Source organism: Podarcis erhardii (genome assembly GCF_964252035.2).
Source record: "Podarcis erhardii genome assembly, chromosome: 4".
NCBI classification, from domain to species: domain Eukaryota; kingdom Metazoa; phylum Chordata; class Lepidosauria; order Squamata; family Lacertidae; genus Podarcis; species Podarcis erhardii.
Window position 1 is genome coordinate 54,634,334 of NC_138508.1, and position 25,037 is coordinate 54,659,370.

Below are 25,037 nucleotides of genomic sequence, written 5' to 3' on the forward strand. Positions count from 1 at the left end.
GGGGTCTTAAACTGGGGCCAGAATGCTCTAATCCCTGGATCCAGCAAGTCTTAGAATTTATTGAAGGCTTCTCCAGAAAAACTTGCTAAAATGTATAAAAATAGATCGTCTATATGTTGGAGATGTAACAGAGAAATTGAGTCTTACTTGCATATGTGGTGGAATTGTACAGACATCTGTGTATTTTGGAATAATATATATGAAGAACTTAAAAAATTATTTAAATTTACATTCAAAAAATGGCCAGAAATATTTCTATTAAGTATATTGCCAAAAGAAATAGGGAAATCAAAAAGAACATTGTTCACGTACGGGATAACGGCGGCCAGAATTTTAGTAGCAAGAAATTGGAAAAATACAATACCTAACACGGCAGATTGGCAAATCCTAATGGTAGAATACCTGCAGCTAGCAAAGGCGACAGGAAGGATAAGAGGCCAAACAAAACAAATAGTCTATAAGGAATGCAGAATTTTTAAAGATTACTTAAAAAATTATGGTATAAAAGGAGACCTCTTGGCAGAACTAGACGGACCCTTGTATTGTATAAATATAAGTTTGCAGGGATGTAAAAAGAAACTATATAAGAAATACGTAACTGTGCAGTATAAGGTAATCGATAGATAAAGTACAGCGAGACTAATTGGAAGTCACTTTTAATTTTTCTCTTCACAAGTTTCATAATTATTTGCATTTTTGGGAATATAAATGATGTTTGTTATATTAATTTTGCTATCTCTTATATCGTTGTTTGTTTTTTCTATTGTTGGTTTGCTTGTTTGTATTTTTCTTTTTTCTTTCTATAAATGTATTTATTTTAAAACAATAAAGAAGAAATAATAATAATAATAATAATAATAATAATAATAATAATAAAGAATTTATTGAAGGTTTCTAATTCTTGGAATAGACAGGCTAGTCTTGGCGAGGCGATAAACCTGGGCGATGAGCCATTAAGGAGGATTAAGGGGGCTTGGTGCAAGACAGCAAATGAGTAGGCCCTCCTCCCTCCACAGAGTTTAGAGTAGACAGTTTTGGGAGCAGTGGTGTGACCTAGAATGAAAGCAGCAAGCTGGAGAAAGAATCAGAGCAATGTCTGAGAGCAATCTTTGATTTCTGTTTGAATTGGAGGCTAGGGGGAAAACAAGACCCTTTTGGGGTGTCCAGGCATGCAGGGCCTTTTTCCAGCCAGAACTCACTGGAACTCAGTCCCGGCACCTCTCAGGTAGATACCATTGTCATTACAGGAGAACAAGGGAGGCATTCATGGTGAGTTCCGGCACCATTTTTTCTAGAAAAATAGCACTGTACAGTGGTACCTCGGGTTAAGTACTTAATTCGTTCCGGAGGTCCGTTCTTAACCTGAAACTGTTCTTAACCTGAAGCACCACTTTAGCTAATGGGGCCTCCTGCTGCTGCCGCGCCGCCGGAGCCCGATTTCTGTTCTTATCCTGGAGCAAAGTTCTTAACCTGAAGCACTATTTCTGGGTTAGTGGAGTCTGTAACCTGAAGCGTACTTAACCTGAAGCGTATGTAACCCGAGGTACCACTGTATATATATGTGTGAATAAACCATATATCCTAGAGACACTACAGTTTCCACTGTGCCTCTTTGCCCAAAGAAAACACGAATGCTGCATAAGTGCCCAGAACTCCAGGAATCTCACACCGCTCAGAGATTGGGGTGGCGTGCAACAGGCATTATGATCCTGTGCTTTGGATTTATAGGAGCTCAAACTATTTTTACCCAGCTCACATATAATATTTTCCTGTTTGAAGTTTTACATTTTAATATTTTTAAAAAATTGTCCAGTAGCACCTTAGAGACTAACTAAGTTTGTTCTTGGTATAAGCTTTCGTGTGCATGCACAGACAGTTGGTCTCTAAGGTGCTACTGGACATTATATATATATATATATTCATTCTAATTTGCTGTCAGTTTAAACTCAAACCTCTATGTGTAGTCTCTCATTCACTAGGCATGGGCTCAGTTGAGAAAACTCTAGCTTTTAAAAATGACTAGATAAGGTATCTCCCTTCAATGCATCAACTCCTTTGTCTGTCACAAAGTCAGGAGTGTCTCTGATGTCAGCTATGCAGCCGTACACACAGCAGTCAATGTGATTTTGTCCTCCCAACTTTTCAAGGAAACCTTTGGCTAGGAAGTACACAAAAGACCATCTCAGCAAAACTTACAGACTCTGCTTTGCTACTGTCAGACTTACAGACTCTGCTTTGCTTTGACACATACAATGACCTCTTCAACTTAAACCGAGCAAAGTAGTTCCATGTGAACCAGGAAAATATCTGCTGAGTTCACAGACGATTAAGCAGACTTTTCAAACTCTTTTTCAAAGCCATATTGATTTACCAGCATGCCAAACAGCATTAGGATCCAACAGCAAATAGCTCAGGTCTGTTTTGGCTGTTGAGCTTCTCTCCCCCCACCCCGCCCTGAGTTTCAGATTTAGTATCTGAGCAGCAAACGTTATTTATATCACTTTCATTTTGAAATGGTTGCTTTTGTAAAGTCAGCAACATCTCCTGTCACCTGTGATTGATCTAAAAACATTTGTAAAAGTAGCATAAGAATTTAAGGATTTGAGATGTACTTGCCCCCAAATCATATGAAGTTCCAAGTAAGGATGACTTTCCACTTTACAGTGGTACCTCAGGTTACATATGCTTCAGGTTACAGATGCTTCCAGTTACGGACTCCGCTAACCCAGAAATAGTACCTCGAGTTAAGAACTTTACCTCATGATGAGAACAGAAATTGTGCAGCATCAGTGCAGCGGCAGCAGGAGGCCCCATTAGCTAAAGTGGCACCTCAGGTTAAGAACAGTTTCAGGTTAAGAACAGACCTCCAGAACGAATTAAGTTCTTAACCCGAGGTACCACTGTACATTTAAAGCACTATGACGCCACTTTACACATTCATGGGTTCCCCCAAAGAATTCTGGGAGATGTACATTCTTAAAGGAGCTGAGCAGTGCTATTTTTCTAGAAAAAGAGGTGCTGGAAGTCACAATGAACACCTCCCTTCTGGGAAGTGGAGATCTCGGAGGGGAGTAGGAGTCTCCTAACAACAACCAGCACCCTTAACAAACTACAGTTCCCAGAAATTTTTAGAGGGAGAAATGACTGTTCAAAGTGACACCCTAGTTGTCATGACAATGGGAAGGAGGAAGAGGATCCTGGCAAAGGGTGTAGCTGAGACTGGGACAAACAAGGGGCAAGCTGGGGATGGGGAAGGAGAGGCTGGTGCAGGAAGTACTCCCAGGGTGATGAAGGATGACGAGGGGATGAGGGCACCCATCACCAGAGCCAGAGGAGCCCCCGTCTCCATGAACAGCATGCAAAGTATAAAAGCACAGCTGTGGTGCTGTGTCTGCTCAGCTCCCCATGTTGAGGGACCTTGGCTGGGATGTTCCTGGAGTACCATGGAACTGTGCTTTGGGTTTGACTCCGGATTGTATCCTGACTGCTGGACTTCACTGCTTGGATTGACTCTGAACCTTGTTTCCTGAATTTTGGACTTTGCTTGTGTGGGTCAACCCTTGAACTTTGGACTTGCCATCCTGACCTGTTGCTAGGTAGGCCTGACTTAAAACAAACTATGGCTAACCTTAATGTGTTGCTATGACCTTTATAACCAACCTTTCAAAAGTTGTATTGACTTTAAAAACATTTCAGTATATATCATGGTTTTTGCTATTAGCTGTCTTGAGTGATAATGTAAAAAAAAAGGGCAGGGTACAAATTCAAACAATAAGTACATAGTTAATTTCATCAGGTGGAATTTTTTTCACTACTTCATGTCTGTGAGAAGCTTCATCTGTCGTATTTGTGCCTGTTAATGTGTCTGTAAAAAAGGCAATGAAGTCTTGTCAGAGAAAGATGTAGTTTCCCCAGTGCTGTGCTTAGCAGTGTTGAGGCTGGATCTGCTGAATAAGGTGGGGTCCTTTTGTTGGCACTGCACAAACCGTGATTTGTTCGCTGCCAATTAAAATGCAATCATAGGATTAGACTGTTAACAATAACTCTGTCTGGCAAAATGCCCCATTTGCTTTTGCATCAGTCTTCATTTCCCACAAAACATTTTGCACACATTCCTAACTATATATTAATGCTGTGTGTGTGAGTACTCGAGCGTGGGAATCGTAGCCATTAAACACATTTAAACCGCAGTCACATTTTAGGTTAGTTTGTGTTGCAATGTTGGTCAAGGGTGTCCTCTAGTGGTACAACTGCAATCTACCACTTACCCATGAAGGAAAAGAAATCCCAGATGTGTCGGGAGAAAGGGGAGGGAGGATAACATCAACCCAAACTCTAGATTCCCTTTCAGAGCAGCTAGTAAACTTAATAGCTGTTTTACGTACAAACAAATCATAGGCTACAAAGAATAAAGTATTGTTTGAGAGGAAAATGAAGCAGGCCAGGCATTTTGAAAAGGCTCTCATTATGAAAGCGAAGAGGCTTCACTGTGTTTGTGTGTGACATCCAATCTATATTCTTAACTCCATGTGAAATGACCTGCCAATGGAATGTAGAGACTTTTGAAGCTGGACTCTTTCATCTTGTTTCCAGTCAGTATGGAGAGGGCACCAGAAAAAAACATTTGGGTCCACAATTTTCAGGAGGGGACCTTTTTTCAGGCCAGGGGCCACTCATTTCTGTCAGCCTTCCAAGGTTCATATGCCAGTGGTGGGTGAGGCCAGAGGCAAAAGTGGGTGGAGCCAAGCTATGTCACTGTTATGCAGAAGGCTAATTTGTACACACAGCGACACACACACACCCTCTATCCTCCCTGCACACTTGCAAGAGGCATGGGCAGATTTCAAGGGCACATTCCAGCCAGTCAGAAACAATGAGTGCACAGCTGGGCCAGTGAGGGGTGGGGCCTGGGGAGAGTTCCCAGGGCCAGATGGAGAGGCTTGGAGGGCTGCATTTGGCCCCCACCCCTGTTTTACAGCATAATCTCAGCTCCTCCAAGTGTTCGTATTTTAGTAGGACATCACACATTTCAGAAGCCCATCCCAATTTCTGACTGTGAGGCTAAAATGGAGTACTTCTGAGTGACACCAGTACTCCAAATTCACAATGGCCACCATTGCCATATCACCTCCATCTTATTGTAAACGTGGGCAGCCATCTTTTTTTTAAGTGCAGTGTCCATTTGTACATATCATTATATGTGCAGTTACACTGGAAGTGACATAGGGCTGCTTCTTGCAGTGTTTTTGAAGTAATTTTTGCCTGATGCGGCAGAGATGCTTTGAAGCTGCTCCTAGCAGTGATATACTATGAAAGTGAGAAAGTATAAGAAAAAGGAGCCCTCAGCTCATCTCCTAAGTAGAATGATTGAACCATTGCTTGGGCAGTTCCTAGATGTACAGAGGAAATGACAGATCTGTGATCTGTTTTCACATTTTGGTCCAAGGGAGTTTGCCTCAAAGTGAAGTAGGGCAAATCTGCAGATTTGCTTGTACTTCAAAAGCACAGGCCAACTCGCAAGAGCTAGCAGCTAAAGACAAGGATGCCTGGACACCAGGACTGGCTGCTCACAACCTTGATAGAGGTGACTATCCTCTTCTGTTTTGAGTGACAGTATCAGCAGTATGGAGGCAAGGCAGTCTCCATGCAGGGCTCATGCTAGAGACTTCATAAGAGCAACTCTCAGATGTTATTTCCCCCCAGCAGCAGTCGTCCTCAGGATGAGCCTCAAATAGGAAGTGCCTTGGCCAAGAGGAACCTCTTCAGTTCAAGGGGCTCAGTCCGCTTTAGCAGAGGAGACAGACACTACTCCACTAGTAGGGTGTGTTGAATTTTTCAACTTCCAAAAATGAGGGGTGGTTAAGATTTGCAGCATGGCTTGGGAATTCAAAAGTATTTGAATTAAATCAGTATAGTTTTGCTTGGTAAGTAAAATGTGTGTAAAATCGTATTAAAATGAGAGGGACGGATAACATCCCTAGAAAATGAAAAAACAACATCAACAAAGACTGCTCTACAAATAGATATGGTTCCTTACAATTTTTGAGGAAACTCTTACCAAGGGGAAAGTTCGTGCTTCTTAATTCACATCAACTTGGAAGAAGCTCTCTTCTTTAAGCTATTATTTAAAATAGCTTCTTCAGTTCACATAAGCAGGTGCCACTTCTCTGTATATTCTGCTGCTCTGCTCGGTTTCTTCAGGCATCCAAGAGGTTTTTCTTGCCCTAATGAATACATGGAGGGTTGGGTGGGATGCTACAAGGCCAAAAAGCTTGCCAACTATCTAGCCAATTCTTTGACAGCAACCTTCCAGTCATCTTAAATTGTATTTTAACCTGTACTTTAAATTGGTTTCCCCCCCTGCCCCATTATGTATGTGTTGTAATTTTACTGGTGTTAGCTGCCCTGAGCCCACCTCTGGCCAGGGAGGGTGGGGTATAAATAAAATTATTTATCATCATCATCATCATCATCTGCTGTTTCTCTCTAATTCTTCTTTTTGGATCTATTCCTCCATTTCTTCTTCCACATTTCATTTACCTCACTTCAATTTCAATGCTGTAAAATAAGTAGTAGTGATTCAACAAGGCTGAAACTTACAAACAAATGTGTTTAAATTTGATGTCAGGGGCTAACTCACAGCCCTTTGACTCACCCAGATTAAGAGTTTTTGGACTGATTTTAGTGGATTTGTAAGGAAACGAGAGCAGCCCTGATGGATCACAACAAAGGGCCAGCTGAGCCAGGATCCTGCTTCCCACAGTGACAATTCATTCTTTTTGCAGTAAGGAAAGTGACAAGCAGCAGAGTAATTTTTGTGCGCCCTTGGTGGCAGTGGCGGAGCTTCATGCTCTGGCACCGGGGGCATGGCGCGTGTCCTGGGGGCATGGTGCGCCACTTGTGGGGGCATGGCATGCATCCAGGGGGTGCGGTGTCCCGCCCATTGGGGCGTGGTGCACTGCCTGTGGGGGAATGGCGCCCAGAAGGGGGGGCAGCCACGATGGCACCCCACCGGGATTGTGGTACTGGGGGCGGTGCGCTCCCCCTGCCCCCCTCTTCCTCCGCTAGTGTTTGGTGGGGGCAAGCCTGGCCAACCCCCAATATGCCCCTGATAATCAGCATGATTAAAATTAATTGAATCCATCCACTTAATGGTCTTTAAACTTGTCAGTAGGGGTGTGGGTGCGTGTGGGTGCAGGTGTGCAGGCGTGCTCGCTCGCTCGATCACAAACATGCAGATGTGTCCTGTGGCAGCTTGTGCTGTCATAATTAGCCAGATGTGTGGAAGGTGCATTCTACAGAACAAAGAGCTGGAAGCTCTCGCAGAACGCTGCACTCAATGTACTAATATTTCAACTGACAAGGGAACCATCACAACTCTGGATTTATGACAGAGCTAGTAAGGCATAAATTGCCAGCACTTATATGATGCACACACACTGAGCTTGTGAACTCTGAGGCATGTGTTAGCTTCTGCAAGCTGAGTTCTGGAAATCTCATAAAGAAACATGAGCAGTTTGGAGTCCTGTTGAGATTAGTAGAGTTCTACAGGATTTGGCACACAACCCCAACTGCTTTGCTTCTCCAAATCATCTAATATAACACAAGGCTGCTCAGTTGTTCGTTTGATGTATACCAGTGGATAGAAAATATATGCCTGTGTATTCTGACAGGCTGGTGGCTGTCCTGTTGCTGATTCAAAGTGCCTGTGCGTTGTGGGATATAGATAAAGATAAAGGACCCCTGGACGGTTAATTCCAGTCAAACTTGACTATGGGGTGTGGCACTCATCTTGCTTCAGGCTGAGGGGGGCAGTGTTTGTCTGCAGACAGCTTTCTGGGACATGTGGCCACCATGACTAAACCGCTTCAGGCACAACGGGACACTGTGACGAGTTTACCTTCCCACTGCAGCGGTACCTATTTATCTACTTGAGCTGGTATGCTTTAGAACTGCTAGGTTGGCAGGAGCTGGAACAGAGCAATGGGAGCTCACCCTGTTGTGCGACTTGAATTGCTGGTAGGCAAGCCCAAGAGGCTCAGCGCCACCCTATCTGTATTGTGGAATATAACCAGCCTCATATAACCAACATGATTAACACTAATTAATGCATGAAGGGGTTAAGACCATAGAGTAAGCTGTCATGCCAGGCTTAGCTAGGTTGCACCCCCTCTTTTTGGGAGGAAGGGTTACCAAACTCCTTGTTATGCATGTGAACCTACCAGTACAGAGGTCTTAACTGTCCAGGGATCCTTTACTTTTACCTTTTACAGAGGTCTAAACTAGATGTTCTCGGCTACAAACTCTTGGATGTCACTCAGGCTAAAACACAACAGTAATTAATTTGCAGCAATATAAATATTATCAATATGGGAAAAATTAGTTAACGCTCTCTTCTTTGCAAGACTGAAATTAATCCTCTACAGGAAATCTAGCTTTTTTTAAAATAGGAAAAAATGTTCACAAGGCTTGTTGAAAAAAGATGGGCTTTACTGCATATCCGATCTATGATTCCATGCTTTTAAAAGTTTGAGGCCAAACATTATTTATTCTATGTCGGACAGAAAGCTTCATTTTAATGCTTGTGTATTAGATTTTCTTCTTAATTTAGTTTATCATTTTATCCCAAACCCAAACAATTCCCAGACAATGACTCGTACTAATAGTAGTCTGGGAGACTTTCAGATGCCCCAGCAACTTCAAACCAGAGAGCAAACTCCTGAAGTCTGTTTCCACTGCTATAGGCAGTATACCTGTGTACACCAATAGCCAAGACTCACAACTTGTGAGAGTGAGGTTGCATTCAGGCCCAGCTTGTGGGCTTGTTATAGGCATCTGGTTGGCCAATGTGAGAATAGGATGCTGGACTAGACAGGCCTTTAGCTGAATCCAGAAGGGTTCTTATATTCCTTATGTTCTTAAGTAGGGTTGCCTTGTTTCAAAAAGTAAAGAACAGGACACCCCAAAATTGTTGAGCTTTTTTTTGTATGGCAGCCCTATCTTAAGTCAGCTGTTGAGTATATCTGTGAAGAACTATGGATTTGGGTTTCACAGCAAGATCCAGCTACAGCTAAGACTTTTATTTCAACTGTGATCAATGAGAGAGTTAAACATGCCGGAGTAAAGTACACTGGATAAAAAGGAACTTAAAAAAATATATGGCTGGACTGTATCCTCCATGTTTCAGTTTCAGTTTAAGTTATGCATCTTGTGGCACCTTAAAGACTTAATGTGTTTATTACGGCATAAACTTTCATGGGCCACAGTCTACTTTACTAATGTCTGTCTGCAAATTTAGACAAATTCTCACGCTGCTTTGTATTTGGCCAAAGATACAAGATATAATGCCAGCTGTGATGGATACACAGGTGCTTAAATCAGTGCTTTATCATTTAAAAACTACCAAGGTGGGGGCATAGTCTTTTCCCATTTGCATCCTTGGTGTGTTTTCATCAACAAGGTGCTGTGCGAACAGTGCTCCAGAGATGTCATTGCTGAATGGCCTGTGGCAGCTACAGATTTCTCTCTAGTAAACACTTGCTGCACATTGTCTACATACAAGGAGATATTCCTTCTCAGAATTCTATGTACAGCAGAGTAGAATGGCTGTGTACTCTATAGAGGGAAGTCCTCTCTTTGAAGGTCTGGTTCAATTATAAAGAACCTTATAAGACAACAGAGCAGAGGCCTTCAAGTTGTCCATCAACAGTTAGCAGTTTGTAAGCAGACTGAACTGGCCATCTGGTTGTTACAGCCTTCCCTCCTATGGTGAGATGCATGCCTAATTAAATTATAGGGTATCTCCAACTAAATCATAAGTAGACCTATTGAAACCAATGGACTTAAGTTACTCATATCAATTGATTTCATCAGCTCTACTATCACTATGATTTAGCTGGATACAACTCATAGTAATTATTTCTAAATTTCCAACTATACCTCTAAGTTAGAAGATGCAAGTCTGTGGCCTTTTTGTGGTGGTGCATAAGCAAGCCCACCTTGCATCTGAGAAAACTCAGACGAGGAAGGTTATTTCAGTTGGTGCTGGAAAAAACAGACAGACCAGGGCTCTCCCTCCCAGCAGAAAATATTATGGTGCACGCAGAACACATGGGAGGAAACAAGAGATCAGCTTCTCCTGAGCCTTTGGAGACATTCAGAAACAGAGAACTTCTCATGGCTTCTTAGTTTCCAAAGCTTGGTGTGAACGGAGAGGTTCTCTGCATGTGCCAGAAGAATAAGGGGATGGAATGGTTCATCAGCAGCTACAAATAATGGCAGGTTACCAATTGCCAACAAAAATCAGTAGACTCCTTTGTTGCAAGAAGATAGCCCTTCCTTTGCACCCTGGCTACCAGAACCAAAATTCACGTGGCTCAGGGAAATAATGAAGGAACTGAATGCTTGTATACTTCTCAAACAGTTTTATTTGTCATTCACACTAATTATAATATTGAATGTACAGAAGAACTTGTGGTACAAAGAAAGCAAGTTTCCATGAGAACTAATGCAGCAGTCCAGCTGCTCTGCATGCTAGTCACAATGAATTCTCCTGGACACACTGACCTTGTAACATAGAGGAAGTGCCTACTCAGATACTATTATCTAAACAAGACATGGTGGAGTGCGGAGAAATAGGCTCCTGTTCTCTTCTTAGAGAAAACTGCTATCGCTTGGAGAGAGAAAAAAATCTCCCCTCTGAAAGTGATCCATACGACAGGAGATGATGTGGCAATTCCAATATGCAGGACAAGTTGATTGTAAATACACCCAGAAAATGCTAAACTCACAGATCCAAATCTATGTTCCAAAATGGCCCTGTTTCCATTGTGTTCACCCATGAGATTTACCACACAGTCATTTCTTAATGAAACACTTTTTTTCCTGAATTTGTATCTGTTAACTCCAGAATACCACAAATAACCCACAGTTGTTTGCACATTTTCTTCTACAACAAAAAAATGAAGAGATTTTGATGTGCCACACAAAACCATGCTGTTAACTGTTGACAAAAGTAACTAAAATAGTTAATATCAAAACCTAAAATAATTAAGTTGGAAATAAAACAAGTTTCCTACAGTATTTAGCAAAGGCAAGTTCAGCAAAGATGTAGCGAATGAAAAATGTCAAATACAAGCTTTAACAATATGTTTCTATGATGCCTTTAAAACCTATTTACATACAGAAATACAATTAACATTCTCCTGATGCACCCTTTGATATATATGAAACAAAAAATGATTATGGGATAGTATTGACCAACATTTTTTTTTAAATAGAAAAGGTTGCAAGTAACAACAAGCCTTATAAAATAAAATGTTATAAACAAAGTTTTGTTGAGCAATGAATGAGTGTCATCTGGGAAAAAGTAACAAATATAACAAATATTATAAATACCTGTTATTTTTGATTGTGGGACACCTGTGGAAGATCAGTTTAACCAGTTTATAAAAATCTAAGTACACAGGAATAAATAAGATCTATTTGCACAACTGCGTTAAAATGTGGGGGAAAGTTATTTCCAGGGCAAAAATTAAGTCCCACTGAAAACAGTGGGATTTGTTTTCCTAACAAGTTTGTTTAGGATCTCTGCTGGTAAAGCCAAAAGTAACTGCAATAAAAAGGAATGGTAAAGCCAGTTAATCTCAGCTGAAGCAAAAACTGATTTAAAATGCTTTAACACCTACTGATTCAGCTTCATGGGTGTGTCTGGATTGTGCAATGCATTTAAATAAAAATGAGTTCCTAATTATTCACCATTATCTGGTCATTATAATAGTTTCAAATACATTTATATTTTACAAAAGGGAATACCCGAACATCTCTCTTAGAGAGCAACATTAAAAAAAATAAATTCTTTAAATAGGGAACTTTTCTTTCAGGAATTCTAATATTTAGTTAATTTGGATATACATGAAGATAGAAAATGTTTTTTCACATGCTGCAAAGTAGTGATCCAGTTCACTTTCAGCTCTTAATAGACCATCAGCTTCCTGGCCCCATTTCCAGTTTTTAGAAAACCAAAACCCTTCTCCATATGTTTAAGTATGTGAGCAGTTGACTGTGCAGGTTATTCTGTGGAGCTAGGTGGACTTAATCCTTATAATCTGCCTCTGGCAGTGGCCAGTTTGGAATGCTTTTCGAAATGCGCCCCTGGGAAATGCCTCCTATAAAAGGAGATGTACTTTGAGCCTTCCCAAATACTGTTAAGGCAGGTGACTCAGATGCAAAAGAAAACAGGGCTCCTGCACCTTTAACAGCTGTGTAGGAGAGGGAAATATGCCGTTGTAGCCCTCCAGATGTTGTTGATCCACAGTTACCATTGTCTCTGGCTATTGCCCATGCTTGATGGGGCTGATGGGAGTTGCAGTTCAGCAACATCTGGAGCAATGACATTTCCCACACATGTGAAGTTCCCTCTTCTGCACAGGCATTAAAGGTCCAGCAGCCTTGTTCTCTTTTGCAATTGACCACTCTAAAATCAGCTCATGCATGAGCCTGAGGTCCAAGAAGCAGGAATTCAACAGAAGGGAAAATCCTATGAAAAATCTGGAGTTTCACAGATGCCCCCTTCCAAATTTCATTACACTCCCCTAGTAACTACTCTTATCCTTCCTTAGACAAGCCCAATATAAAATGATATACATTTGACCTACGTGTTCATGGGATGGCATCAATTCAGAAGATGTCACATTCTGAAATGGTACAACCCCAGAAAGATGTGAAGGTAAGGTCTTAGACATCAAGAGCCCTGATCAAAGCCTTGTAAAATTAAATCACCAAGGGGATATTTTTTAACAACAAAAATCAAAGAGAATGCGTATAGCACTCTTAGTGCCTAATTATAAAGTCCAAGCCTCTTAAACCTAAATCTAGCCATATTTAGGATTCTAAATCTGCAGACAATTCAGCTATGAGAAAGAAAAACATTTGGAAAGTGGGTAGTCTCTGACAGAAACTGATTGGTAGTTTAATGCGAGAACACATGCTTTACATGCAAAAGGTCCTTCTAGGTACAACCCCTCCCATGTCCTGTTAAGAGCAGGTGCATAAGAACATAGGACACTGCCTTATACCAAGTCAAACCTTGGTCCATGTAGCTTAGTATTGTTTACACTGAATAGCGGTGGCTCTTCTGGCTTTCGGCCAGCCAGCCCTGCCTGGAGATTGAACATTCTGCATGCAAAGCAGATGATCTACCAATGAACCACAGCTGTTGCCCGGATGAAGGGAGGTAGCAGGTGAATGCACAGACCTCTCTGCACCAAAGACCCTGGAGAGTTGCTGCCACTCAGATTAGATGCTGCTGGGCAAGGTGGACAAACAGCCCGAGCTCATATAAACAGTTGCCCAAGTTTCTCTGGATTGTCTGCACTTCTCTTTATGAAGTGCTGAGCTGTGGCTCTCTGATCCCTGGCCTCTGTAGGGCTTCAAAAAACTGTAGTTATCCTCAGAATGTTTTGCTCTCTTCCCTAGTAATGCCACACTCCATGCTGGCCAGATTCCATCTCAGCCCATTTGAAGCAGAAGCTGGTAAAATCAGGCTGCAATTTTATGCACCAATACCTAGGAATGATCACTGCTGAACACAGTGGGACTTACTTCTGAATAAACCTGCAAAGGAGTGGGCAGTTAATCATTAATAGTGCAGGTGTAGTCGAGACAATGAATTATTCTAATACTGGCTAAAATGGCATACATTTGTTTAGGCATAAATCATAGAGAGTATATAGTGGCCTTAGTTGCTGATATCTATAATAAATGACTGGCATTTTTATCTAAACAGATTATCCACATTAAGCACTTATAGCATAAAGGAAAAGGCATTGTATTTTAAGTTGAATCCTGTGGAACAGTTACCATGAAAGACAGATTTAAATTTCACTAAAGATGTAAGAAATCAATGCATGAAAAATCAAGGTAATTGTAACAGTTTTGTACAATTAACTATTTTGAAATACCTTTTTTCCCATTTCAGAAGCACAGAAATGAATTGGCTCTTCCATTTCTTTTAAAAAAAGAAACTCAAACCCCCCAATTGTAAAACACACATCTGAAAAATGGCAAAACACGCAACTGCAAAATATGAATCTGAAAGTGGGGAAGGGGAGAAATGACACTGTATGATCTTTCGAGCTTTGGCTGAGATCAGCTGAAATAATTTTCTGCAGTAAGTTGACCTTGTTGATAGCATCAGCTATTTCACTCTGTAACATTTTATCTCAAAGTGCTACTGCATCAGACACACAAATAATGCAAAAGCAAAATCTACAAATATATATATATAATATAAAATATAAAAAAGAAACAAATATTTTAAATAAGTCCAGCTGTTTTGCTGCCTGCAGCCGAGGATCTTTCTAAACCGAATCCTTTATTAATTTTGTCAAACACCCAACACTGATTTAAAGGCCTGCTTTCAAATACTCAGAAGAGTTGATCTGCAATTGTTCCACTAATTTTTAAAGGTCCATTACTTAATCAGAAGGTAATTCTGAATCTGTTGACTTCAGCAGTATTCATTTAATGTACAATCAAAGAAATGTACAATTGCCTTCAGACCAAACCCTCACATAAAACAGTGCCTTATAATTTACAGTGATGTCTGATATGTTTGAGGTGTATTAGACAACAGTGAATGTTCCATTTAAGTTATTACTGCGGGGCATGGGGAAGAAAGTAAAAATTGGCTACAGGGTGGCCTATCCCATGTATCATGTTTGAATTGTACTGATTTAAATTTCCTTTCCTGACTACGGGCTTGGCTTTGGAAGATGCTGAATATGCTAGTCTGTTCCAGATTCTAAATTCATTTGTCGAGAACTGAGGCCCAAACTGGATGTGATGAGCTGTCCAGTGACAAATAATTTTTAACCAAAAGTAACCTTGAGACGGCAAGTTTGAACAAAGCAATGGTGTTTGGTGTAACCATTCTCCTGCCACCATTTCTTCCACTTGGAAGTTGCTTTTCCAGTTACAGCAGAAAAGAGATGGATATCCATATCTTTTCTCTTACAGGATGAAAAATTAATTTGGGATGGGTGAGTAGGGAGATGGCTAGAAGACAAGGGCTACCAGTCACTCAGGCCATTCCTTTGCTCAAATGTGCAACCTCCTAAGGTTGCCTTTGGCTGTTGAATCTGTAGTAAAGAGATTTGTGTCTGTGTATCTAGTGCATTGTGTCCAGATGATTGTGCTTAGGACCACAGCCTGAAACAAGTTCTTGCAATTCCCAACAGATCAAAGTAGAATGTACAGGAGCTTGTCAGATTTTGCCCATAATTTATCAGCATGAAGTACTTTGCTATGTCTATCTAGCTGTGTTTGATTTTACTTTTCACTTCTGTTGCATTTAGATATCAGTTCAGCACAACGTGGAGTATAACGCAGCGGTCCTGGAATCTCCATATGCTCTTTCTGAGATCAGTTCCTGCCTCCAGTGTCCTCCTCGTATTCTGAAACTTGTGTTAAAATGATCAGAGTATTGTGGCAAAATGTTCTTCCTTTTTTTAAAAAAAGAAGGGAGACACTTTTGATACTACTTATATCAAAGTAATGTTTAAAATAATTCTGGGTTCTCAACTGGACAACAAAAATGACTTCATTGGGTATTAAATGCCTGATGAAAGTGAAATGGAGCAAAATGTAAACAATACTTCTAAATAATTAAAAGTCACATTACCCATAATTATTCCAGCCATTTTATATGTGATATTTTAAAACTTTGGTTGCTACAAAATGCATGTGCTTATCTTTAAGCATATTTAAATAATAAAGGTATCACACACAAAAAAAGATCAATGCTGAGAGCATAAATATCGAGTAACTCATCATATACGTTTTCAGTAGTTGAAAAGGACCCAAGGCTGTCACTCTTTTATATTAAAGGAATAATTAAATCATCTCCCTGGAAAGGCCTTTTTCATGCCTTCAGTTGACAATGCATGAGAAAATCAAGCACATTTTTAAAAAGATTAAATCTTTTTACAAATTTCTAAGGTGCCAAAAAAGGAAATAAAAAAATGTTATGCAAAGGACGAGTTACATCTTAAAATTAAAATTAAAATAAGCATAATTCCCATACTCTTTGGAATATACAACTTGGGTAAAAAATTAATTCCAGGATATAAAAACTCTTATTCACAGCATTGCTAAATCAGAAGCATTCACAGTTTCTCTCTGAGAATCTTCCTATACTTCCTTTTAACTAGCATGACAAAATGATTGATTAAACTCATTAAGATTGCGTTAGGCTTTAAGCCTCCAAATCGGATGTCAAACAAAGCACTCTTTTGAAAGCTTTGAGGAGCTCCAAAACTATTTTTGAAGTCTCAAGCTCTGGAAACATACAGAGTATCTATCCTTCCCCATATCTCTAGAAAAAGTGAGTGAGTAGGTACCATCGTCTTAAAATGTTCTCATCTTCAGAAGTTCAGTCCTTGGATGAGTGTACTTTTCTGGAATACTGCCACCTCAGTGACCAATGTCAATTGGATAACACCATGACACCATTCCTGGAAATACTGACTTCTGGATGGATTGCTTCTCTGTAATGATATATAAACCTGGCAGAGTCCTCGGCCATTCAGCAGACAAAACAGCTGTGCTAATGATTCAATACGGCCGCCATACTGCTTCTTCTAGCCTTGCTGTGGTTGCCATGTTGGTAGGGGAGTTGCTATGGCTGCCTTCTGTGTCCACAACATCGTTTTGGTTTGGAAGGTTGGGATTGAGGAGAGTAGATCCTGTGGAAGCATTAGTGCAAGGAGGAAGGATGCGTGGAGGCGACCGATCTCCTCCAGACATCACAGAGAACTGGTGGTATGACCCTGCTGACGTTCCATAGTAGAGATGATAGGAAGGGGAGCTGGTCTGAAATGGGCTGCCTTGAGCCTGAGAAGAACCTGGGTATGGAGGGGGCAGATAAGTGTGATATCTTGTGGCAGTGGTCATGGCAGACATACCGATTCCTATTCCTGAGCTCACAGGTGTGGGAGTATAGGTGAACGCTCCGGGATAGTGCATGCGAGGATCAGAAATGGAAGGAATCGCAGGGAAAGGACGGTCAATTCCCACTCTTGGATCACTGAATGCTGTTAGGTCAGAAGCACCTGGTTTGGGAAAGAGGACAGGGATAATGCTATAGGTTAGAAGACATAAGACAGATGTCACTACACTTCAGACACACATAGCGACCAAATAAAACCAAAATCAAAGGAAAGTCAAGACTCTTATATAGAAAAGCACATTTTAGTGTGTACAGCACTTCTCAATTTTCACTGGGTAAGCTCCATCTGCCCACAATTTCCACTTTGCCCCATTGATTAAGGTGTAGGACCTGTATTATCCTTTGCGTCTATTAAATACTTAAGGTGAGCTATTCTACTAAAGCTATTGTAGGTAGTGAGAGAAAAAAGCAGGACAGATTCCAGGGTGTGCCAAATATTAAGTTAATGTTTTGCTGTTTATGGCAAAAGCAGTGGGGTGTTTTTGTGGGGGTGGAGGGACAATGCTGAAACACTCCATTCAAAAAAACCTCCCACTGTTCACCTTTTTTTATGTCTGCTTGTCACCATTGTTCCCTGATTTCCTCCTATTTTGGCGTTCCCCCCCTTCAAACTTCTTTCTCCTTCATATGTGATCTCAACCAATCTGACATAACATGGAGAATGTGATGTTATAACAATGCTTTACAGCCAATCAGATTTAGCTGTGTGCTGCTGTCAGTGAATGCAAACAAAGCTAATTTAGAGGAAAGATGACCTGCACTGACCACTTGGTGATCCCAGGAAAGCAAGAAGAAAGGTGGGGTCATTACAGTGGTACCTTGGGTTACATACGCTTCAGGTTACATACGCTTCAGGTTATAGACTCCGTTAACCCAGAAATAGTGCTTCAGGTTAAGAACTTTGCTTCAGGATGAGAACAGAAATTGTGCTCCGGCGGCAGCAGGAGGCCCCATTAGCTAAAGTGGTGCTTCAGGTTAAGAACAGTTTCAGGTTAAGAACAGACCTCTGGAATGAATTAAGTACTTAACTCGAGGTACCACTGTATTCTTGAGTGAGCACACTTTTTATTCATTTTGCAGCCATCCCTGAAAGATTGCCTAAGGAGGAGGCACCTTTCAAGACAGTTTAAAATATCCGTGAACATCAACGCTTCCTTTCCCTTCAGACTTTATGTTGCCTGCCTCAGCCAACAGAGATTCAAGGACTAAAGTATTTGGGAATGATTTTTTTTTTTTAATGCTCCATGTTTGAAATGATGGTTGGATATCAACCCTTTTCCTCTGTTGATGGAAGAACTCACTTGCCAAGCCCCTCCACCCCCAAAACAGATTAAAGAGATAATGGCCCTCTTAAAAGAGAGTTTCTAGACAGACTCCAATTAACAGGGATCGTGGCTCCTCTTTCTTGCCAGCTATTACGAGGCATTAAAAATAACAATAAAGAAACCTTTCCTCATGGCAACACCTCCTCAGACACAGTGTGGAGTCTGCATAAAAGGAATGTGCATGTACAGGAAAAAAAGCGTCAGGAGGTGGGAGAAAGAAAACAAAAACAGTCTGCACCGTGACTGGATTAAAAAGACTCTGCAGACATATTGTAGTGTCAGGTTCTGAAAGCCTGTCAACATAGCAGCCAGGGCCTCTCTGACAAACCTCCACAGGTTTCTCAGAAGATTTCTGTGACATGCTATAGTCTTAATTCTGGATATGCCAGCTATAATCATCATCTGCCTCCTTCTACTTAACAATACTACCAAACACCTGGGTATGCCTCCACAGCAGATCAGATTTCAGCCTCAAATGTCAACTGTGAGGAGGATTGCTACCTTCTGCCCACCCTCCCACTAGGTTCATGTGCCTGAGATAACTATGTGACAAACAAAAATTCAACAGGTGATGTTGTTCTCTAGAAAGGAGGCAGGGGAAGCTTCATCTGTTGAAATTCTGCTTGCACTGCAGCTAAAAGTCAATCACTGCAAACCACTTGAATGATGTTTTATGCGAGGTGCTGCCAAATGTCAGCAGAAAAGCCCATGTTTCTCCTCCTAGGTTGATTTTTCTTGACTTGATTTGTATTTTTTAAATAAAACACAGTAGAAAAGTTATGACAGCTGTTTCCTATTGTTCACTGAGCATATAAAGGTAATTCCTTGAATCCATGACCCTGAAAAAGTGTCCTATAACTTTCAAATTTGTATTTCGTCTTCCCTGCAGTAGGAAAAACAGTAGGCCTTTTTGTACTGCAGTAGGCCTTTTTGTACTGTGGGAAGGTGAATTTGCTGAGGGAATATGAAGATTAGAGGCCTTTATAAAAAAATGTGAGTGTACAAAATGGTGTTTAAAGTATATAAAGAACAGTTCAGGCACAGAAACCCATTAGAAAATCAGCTGCATTCACTTAAGGGCAAAACCCATCTATATAAAATCTTAAAAGTAAGGAAATAGCAACCAAAGGAGGTTTTTAAAGCCTTCTTTCTTCGGTGGAAAAGCCTCTTCAGGAAAATAACCTGTAAACGTGTTACAAACTCACCATTCATCTGTCTTGGGCTGCAGCTGGACATCATTCTGATTAAACAGAACAGGGTCAAATCCTAAAACTGAACCTTAGAAACCCTTAATTTGTGCACTATCTCTGGGCATTGTTGGCAAGGTTCACAGCTGCTTTCACTGAGGCAGAGCCAGAACAATGGTATACTGGTTACACGAGCTATGAGAAAGCCACAATGAAGTCAATGGAGCTTGCTTCCATTTCTGCGTTTTTGACTTACGCCTGTAGGTTAATATACTGCCATATTGGTCTGTGACATAAACCCTACTCAGAGGTTTATCTCCCTGCATTCTCAGAATACGTAGAGGAAGGAGCAAGGCTATGTGTACGAGCTCCCTGCTGCCTGCTGTAGTGGATGACGGCTCACCTGACTTCCCTTCAGGTGAGTCACTGTTGTGTACCTGGGATGGAGAGGGGGAGGGGTCAGGTGGTGGTGAGGTGAGTAGTCGGTGCCTGCTCACACCTTAATAAACCTGAGCGTAGCAGGTTGGGGTTGTTGTTGCTTTAAAAAAATGCTTCCTGAAACTTACTTGTCAGTCGGCTTGAGAGTTCTGCAGAGAGAGAGGTCATTCCACTTGCCCTTCCAGGTGAAATTGGGGTTGCTGGATGAACCGAAGGAGTTGCAATTGATCCCAGATACTGATAGGATGGATCGTAAGGCCACGGAGGAGATGGCTGAAGTTGCCTTGTATCTGGCATGAGGAGGAAAAGGTATTAAGAGTGGTTATTTTTATGGTCCTGTACAATGATCAGATGTTATTCCTTAAAGCAAAGGTGGAATATTGCTCAGTTTCTGGTGGACCAAGTAGCACTTGTTGGCTGTTGAGATTCTTGTAAAGAATATGCTTGCTGATTGCTGAGATATGATATGGTCCAGCAAGGCACTTCTTATTTTCTAAAGCAAGAGTTCAGGCTCATACCATGCAGCTTAGCTATGCCCTGTCTAAAGATGCCAAGTATGCACTTTTGTTCAGGTGGGGGAGGGGGGGAAGGGAGAGTACACCACACAAGACTGAAATCAGACTTTAAAAGTTATGCAGTATAAACAACCATTTTTTTTAAAAAAATCTAGTATTCCCTTTTGTCAGGAAGCCTGCAGGGGAACTGTTTATTTCAATTCATATTCTTTGCACACTTAGCTATTTTGGGATCCTATGAAGCTTTTTTTATATTGCACACTGGTGATCTTGAGGGGGGACATGACAGAGGTTCCAAAGATTCAAGTATCAGTGTGCAAACTTGTTCCTTTTCAAAGTAGCTCAGCATTTCATATTAAATAGTTTAGGTTCAGACCCAAAAGTTGTGTTCTACCATGAGTACCAAGGCCTACAAACAACTCTCTACTCAAGCACAAACCTCTAAACGTTGACCAGGCGGCAAGATACAGCTCTATGCATGCATTACTTGTGTGTAAGCTACTGCTGCGTTGAATTGGGAGTGTGGTTGTGCTTTGCCCCTGACATTGCTTCTGCTTCCTCCAACAACTGCAAATTGTGTGCAGTTGTCAGTTGTCTGCGTAACAGGTATAGCTCAAATTGAGAGAGACCAGAGGAGGGAAGAAGTGTCTTACGTCAGCCCGACTAGGGCAGAGATGCATGGAAGTTTGAAGAGAAGGCATTTCTGGCACTACACTTTCTGTACTGTTGAAATAAATGTAACAGGGACAGCAAAGGTAAAGGGACCCCTGACTTTTAGGTCCAGTCGCAGATGACTCTGGGGTTGTGGCACTCATGTCACTTTATTGGCCAAGGGAGCCGGTGTACAGCTTCCAGGTCATGTGGCCAGCATGACTAAGCCACTTCTGGCGAACCAGAGCAGTGCACGGAAACGCCGTTTACCTTCCCGCCGGAGTGGTACCTATTTATCTACTTGCACTTTGATGTGCTTTCGAACTGCTAGGTTGGCAGGAGCAGGGACTGAGCAACGGGAGCTCACCCCTTCATGGGGATTTGAACCGCTGACCTTGTGATCGGCAAGCCCTAGGCTCTGTCGTTTAACCCACAGCGCCACCCAAATCCTAGAACAGGGACAGTAGCAAGTCACTAATCAGAGCTGTGTTCTTTCTCCATTAACCTCTACAATTATACTTATTCTTAATTATTTTGAAGTTATCAGTTAGTTCCCCAAATAAGCTGTGCATGCCCTCAATCATAACACAACCACCACACTAGAATCATAATAGAACCACAAGGATCATGCCAAAAATAAAATAAAATAATTCATGTTTTTTTAAATGGGATGCTATACCAGTAAGAGGGCCATTATTGATGGCGCTGCATCACATAGTTTAATAATGAGACATTTGGCAATTTATTTCAGTCCTGTGAATCCAGGAATTTGGGTAGTATCCTTACAAATCACATCAAGTGGAAACAGAACCTACTTGGACAGATATCAAACACTGTTCTGTCTCTAGATGTCTGGCTTGCAGAAGCTGAAGCTGCAATGACAGCTGAGCGATGACTCTGTGGTCTGCATTTGCTAGTGCTTCTGCACCACTCAGAGTGATGACAAACGCCTGTCCTTTGAGCAACCCAAATCAAAGAGGCCTGTCCTGGCTTTGTGCTCCATCCAGCTTTGTGACTACACTGTAAATGTATTCAGGAGCAGGAGGAGAGGCAGATTAAGGTAAACAAGTTGGTTTTGTTAAATGTCTTCTGCTAGCAGATAGGGCCAGAACAACTGAGAATCATCTCAAGTCAATGCCAGAGTAATGTTGCATACAAGAGAGGTGGTATTTTTTTTTTTTAAGTAGGAGCTTTGCTTTCAAAGAGAATGAAAGACCAGATGCTTACTGCTAAAGATTTGACTGGTGATTTCAGATCAGTATGGGAACTTCAGCTAGGGATGAGCAAATCAGCCTATTTCTGGCCTGTGCCACTTTTGCATATGTTATTTCATCCCATTACTGCCTCTCAAACCACAAAAACCCACAACTTTTAAATATATTTTTTGCTGAGTGTTGGCCCCTCAACATGAACATTTTAAAACATATTTTATTTGGGTTTTTTGTTGGACCAAGTGTGAAAGTTGGTGGGCGAGGAAGTGCAGACTCCCACATTACAATGGGAGACGCAGACCAGGTCTGTTTGTGTTGGAATGTGCAAATATCAAATTCCATAACAATGCTGAAATTCTGCCTTCCCATCTTACAGCTCCTGACAATATGCACTTTGCATACCTAGTCTTTCTTTCAGCTTTCTTTTCTCTGGCTGAGTGCTAGCTGCTTTGTCCTGTTCCATAAGAGAATTTCCTCTCCATGGCACATGTTTCTAGGTCCTAGATTCTTTTGCCCATCATTTCCTAGCATCTTCTTCCACCTATGCTCCCTGTTCAGAATTGGAACAGTTTAGCCAACACTGCCATTGAACTTTCTGATTGCCCAGTCCCTGTGTAACAGGCAGGAGGCTGAGCTAATCACTGCTAAGAAGCTTTGTCATCAGCATCAAAACAATATCTGTTTTCTTTTACCGAGTCAAAACAGAAGATCAAGTCTTGCTCTGTTGCAACAACCTCATCAAATGCAAGGGGGTATTAGATGTAAAAGTAACAAATCTTACAAAATTTCACCAGTTTAAGTGCAATGAAAATAATGGGACAGCTCTGGTCTTGTAGTCAGGCAGGCTTTCAGAAAAGTTTAAAAGCAGCAATGTGTGGGATCCTCTTGAAAACCCTCAGATTTGTACCAACCGGCAGCCTAGGTAAAAGTCTCTCGGTCTTATTCAAAGTCACAAGCGCTATCAATTTCTGCCTTTCATAGTGTGAGAAAGTATATGTAAACAGTTAATTATTGCAATAAAACACTTTAGGGTGAGAATTAAAGAGTACAAATAATTTGCACTGTGTTTAGTTAGACACAAGTTCTCGGCCTCCAGCCTCACGCTGAACAAGCTGTTAGATACAAAGCACTGTACCACCATTCATGCCCCATCATGTTTTATTGACCCCAAAATGTTGTGTTGGGCTTCTTTATTTTTTTTAAAAAAAAACCATAATTAAGTAGTGCATATGTTGCATGATATTTAATAGTTTCATATAATCGACTTAAAAGGGCTCTGTGAGTAAGGTAAAGAAACTCCACTATGTGCTGCCTCTCATGTACTCAGTATTTTTCTAACCATCAGCATGTGGCATGGCAGAAGATCAGAGTTTTAACGGGATGGATGGTTTTCTTCCAAGTAGTCGACTGCTTATTCCTTTTATGTTGGCCTGTAGGTGGCAGTAGAAAGCTTCTTGCCCAATCTTCTAAGTGCCAGAGAATGTTCAGTTGGCACCAAAACGCTACCTAATCAATATCCTTCGGCACAGTAGGACCTGCACTGTATGTCTGCTCTGTACCACATTAGGCTTTAATCTGCCTCCACAAAGGATACCTCCCATACCATCCTGCAACTTGTAATTCAAGGTGCAAGAAGATATCAGCTGCTGCTGAGCAGGCTGAGACATCAATGGTGCTCACAGAGATTCACGCAGGATGCTAAGGGCGCACCATGAGGAATCTCCTAGAGAACATCAGATTGCAACAAATGTTTGGCTGACACCGGGGCATGTGAAATTTTCAAACATGTAGCATTTTAATCTAAATGTTACCCGGTGGATTGCAACAGGGGTTGTCTTTAGCCAGCCTACCAACACCTTCCCTCCACCTTTTTCTGTCGTTGTGCAATGATTTACTGGCGGACAGGTCATGTTTGGAAAGAAAAGGTGTTAGCGTTGGTGAGGCTGTTTCACAGAGAGCTGCCTTTGGAACAGGGTCATCAATATGCCATGAGCCAGACAGTGCCCTCTCGGTCTAGGTATGTGGCATTTATAGAGGCTGAATCTCACAGTGATGAAGCCTGTTGCTGGAAGTATTTCTAAAAAAGGAGCAGCAGGATGTGAATCAGCACTGTAGATATGCCAGTAACTGGCAAGATGACGGATACCTTTGTGCAGAGAGATTTGGGCCGACAAATTTGAAACTCACGTCCACTTTCTCTCTCTCTCTCTCCTGAATGCTAACTTAAAAAAATAAAAAGAACTTGCAACTAAAGGATCAGGGAGAAAAGATGATATAAGTGGTTAGCAATTAATTAGCCACATATCTGTGTCAATTTGAATCCCTTGATAACATGAGTCAAGTGTTGCTACCATACGATCCAGGAAAATTAAAGAATTGTTTTCATCATTTAAAGCAGCAAAAATGTCTGCCAAACTCCATTCTGCCACACGCCTTATGAAAACAAGTTTCCTTATTAACTTGTCAATTGCTTTCAAATTGTTTGAAGTATGGGAATGAAAAAAATGTGGGTACCTCATTATTTTCCTCAATTGTTTGCTGGCATCAACCTAATCAGATTTTCCCAGCTTCTAGGTCTCTTACTATTTCACCTTTCTCTCTCCAATTGGAGTGAGTGGCTTAGCTTCTTATTAAACAAAAATAACCTACTTGGCTCTCTACTTTTTCCTCCTAAGCTAAATGATATCTTTGGTCAACTTTCT

The 25,037-nt window shown here is 41.3% G+C and overlaps 1 protein-coding gene across 2 annotated transcripts in view; it reads right to left on the reverse strand.

The window, feature by feature from the left end:
- Window positions 1-15,492: 15,492 nt before the first annotated feature.
- RUNX1 (RUNX family transcription factor 1) overlaps window positions 15,493-25,037 on the reverse strand; it is a 180,190-nt gene continuing 170,645 nt past the window's right edge. For both annotated transcript variants that reach the window (XM_081859895.1, XM_081859894.1), the window contains 2 exons: window positions 20,087-20,248; window positions 15,493-17,111 (listed from right to left, as the gene is read on the reverse strand). In XM_081859895.1, the coding sequence (XP_081716021.1) occupies window positions 16,615-17,111; window positions 20,087-20,248 (659 nt within the window). In that variant the 3' untranslated portion in view covers window positions 15,493-16,614. The remainder of the gene's footprint in view (window positions 17,112-20,086; window positions 20,249-25,037) is intronic.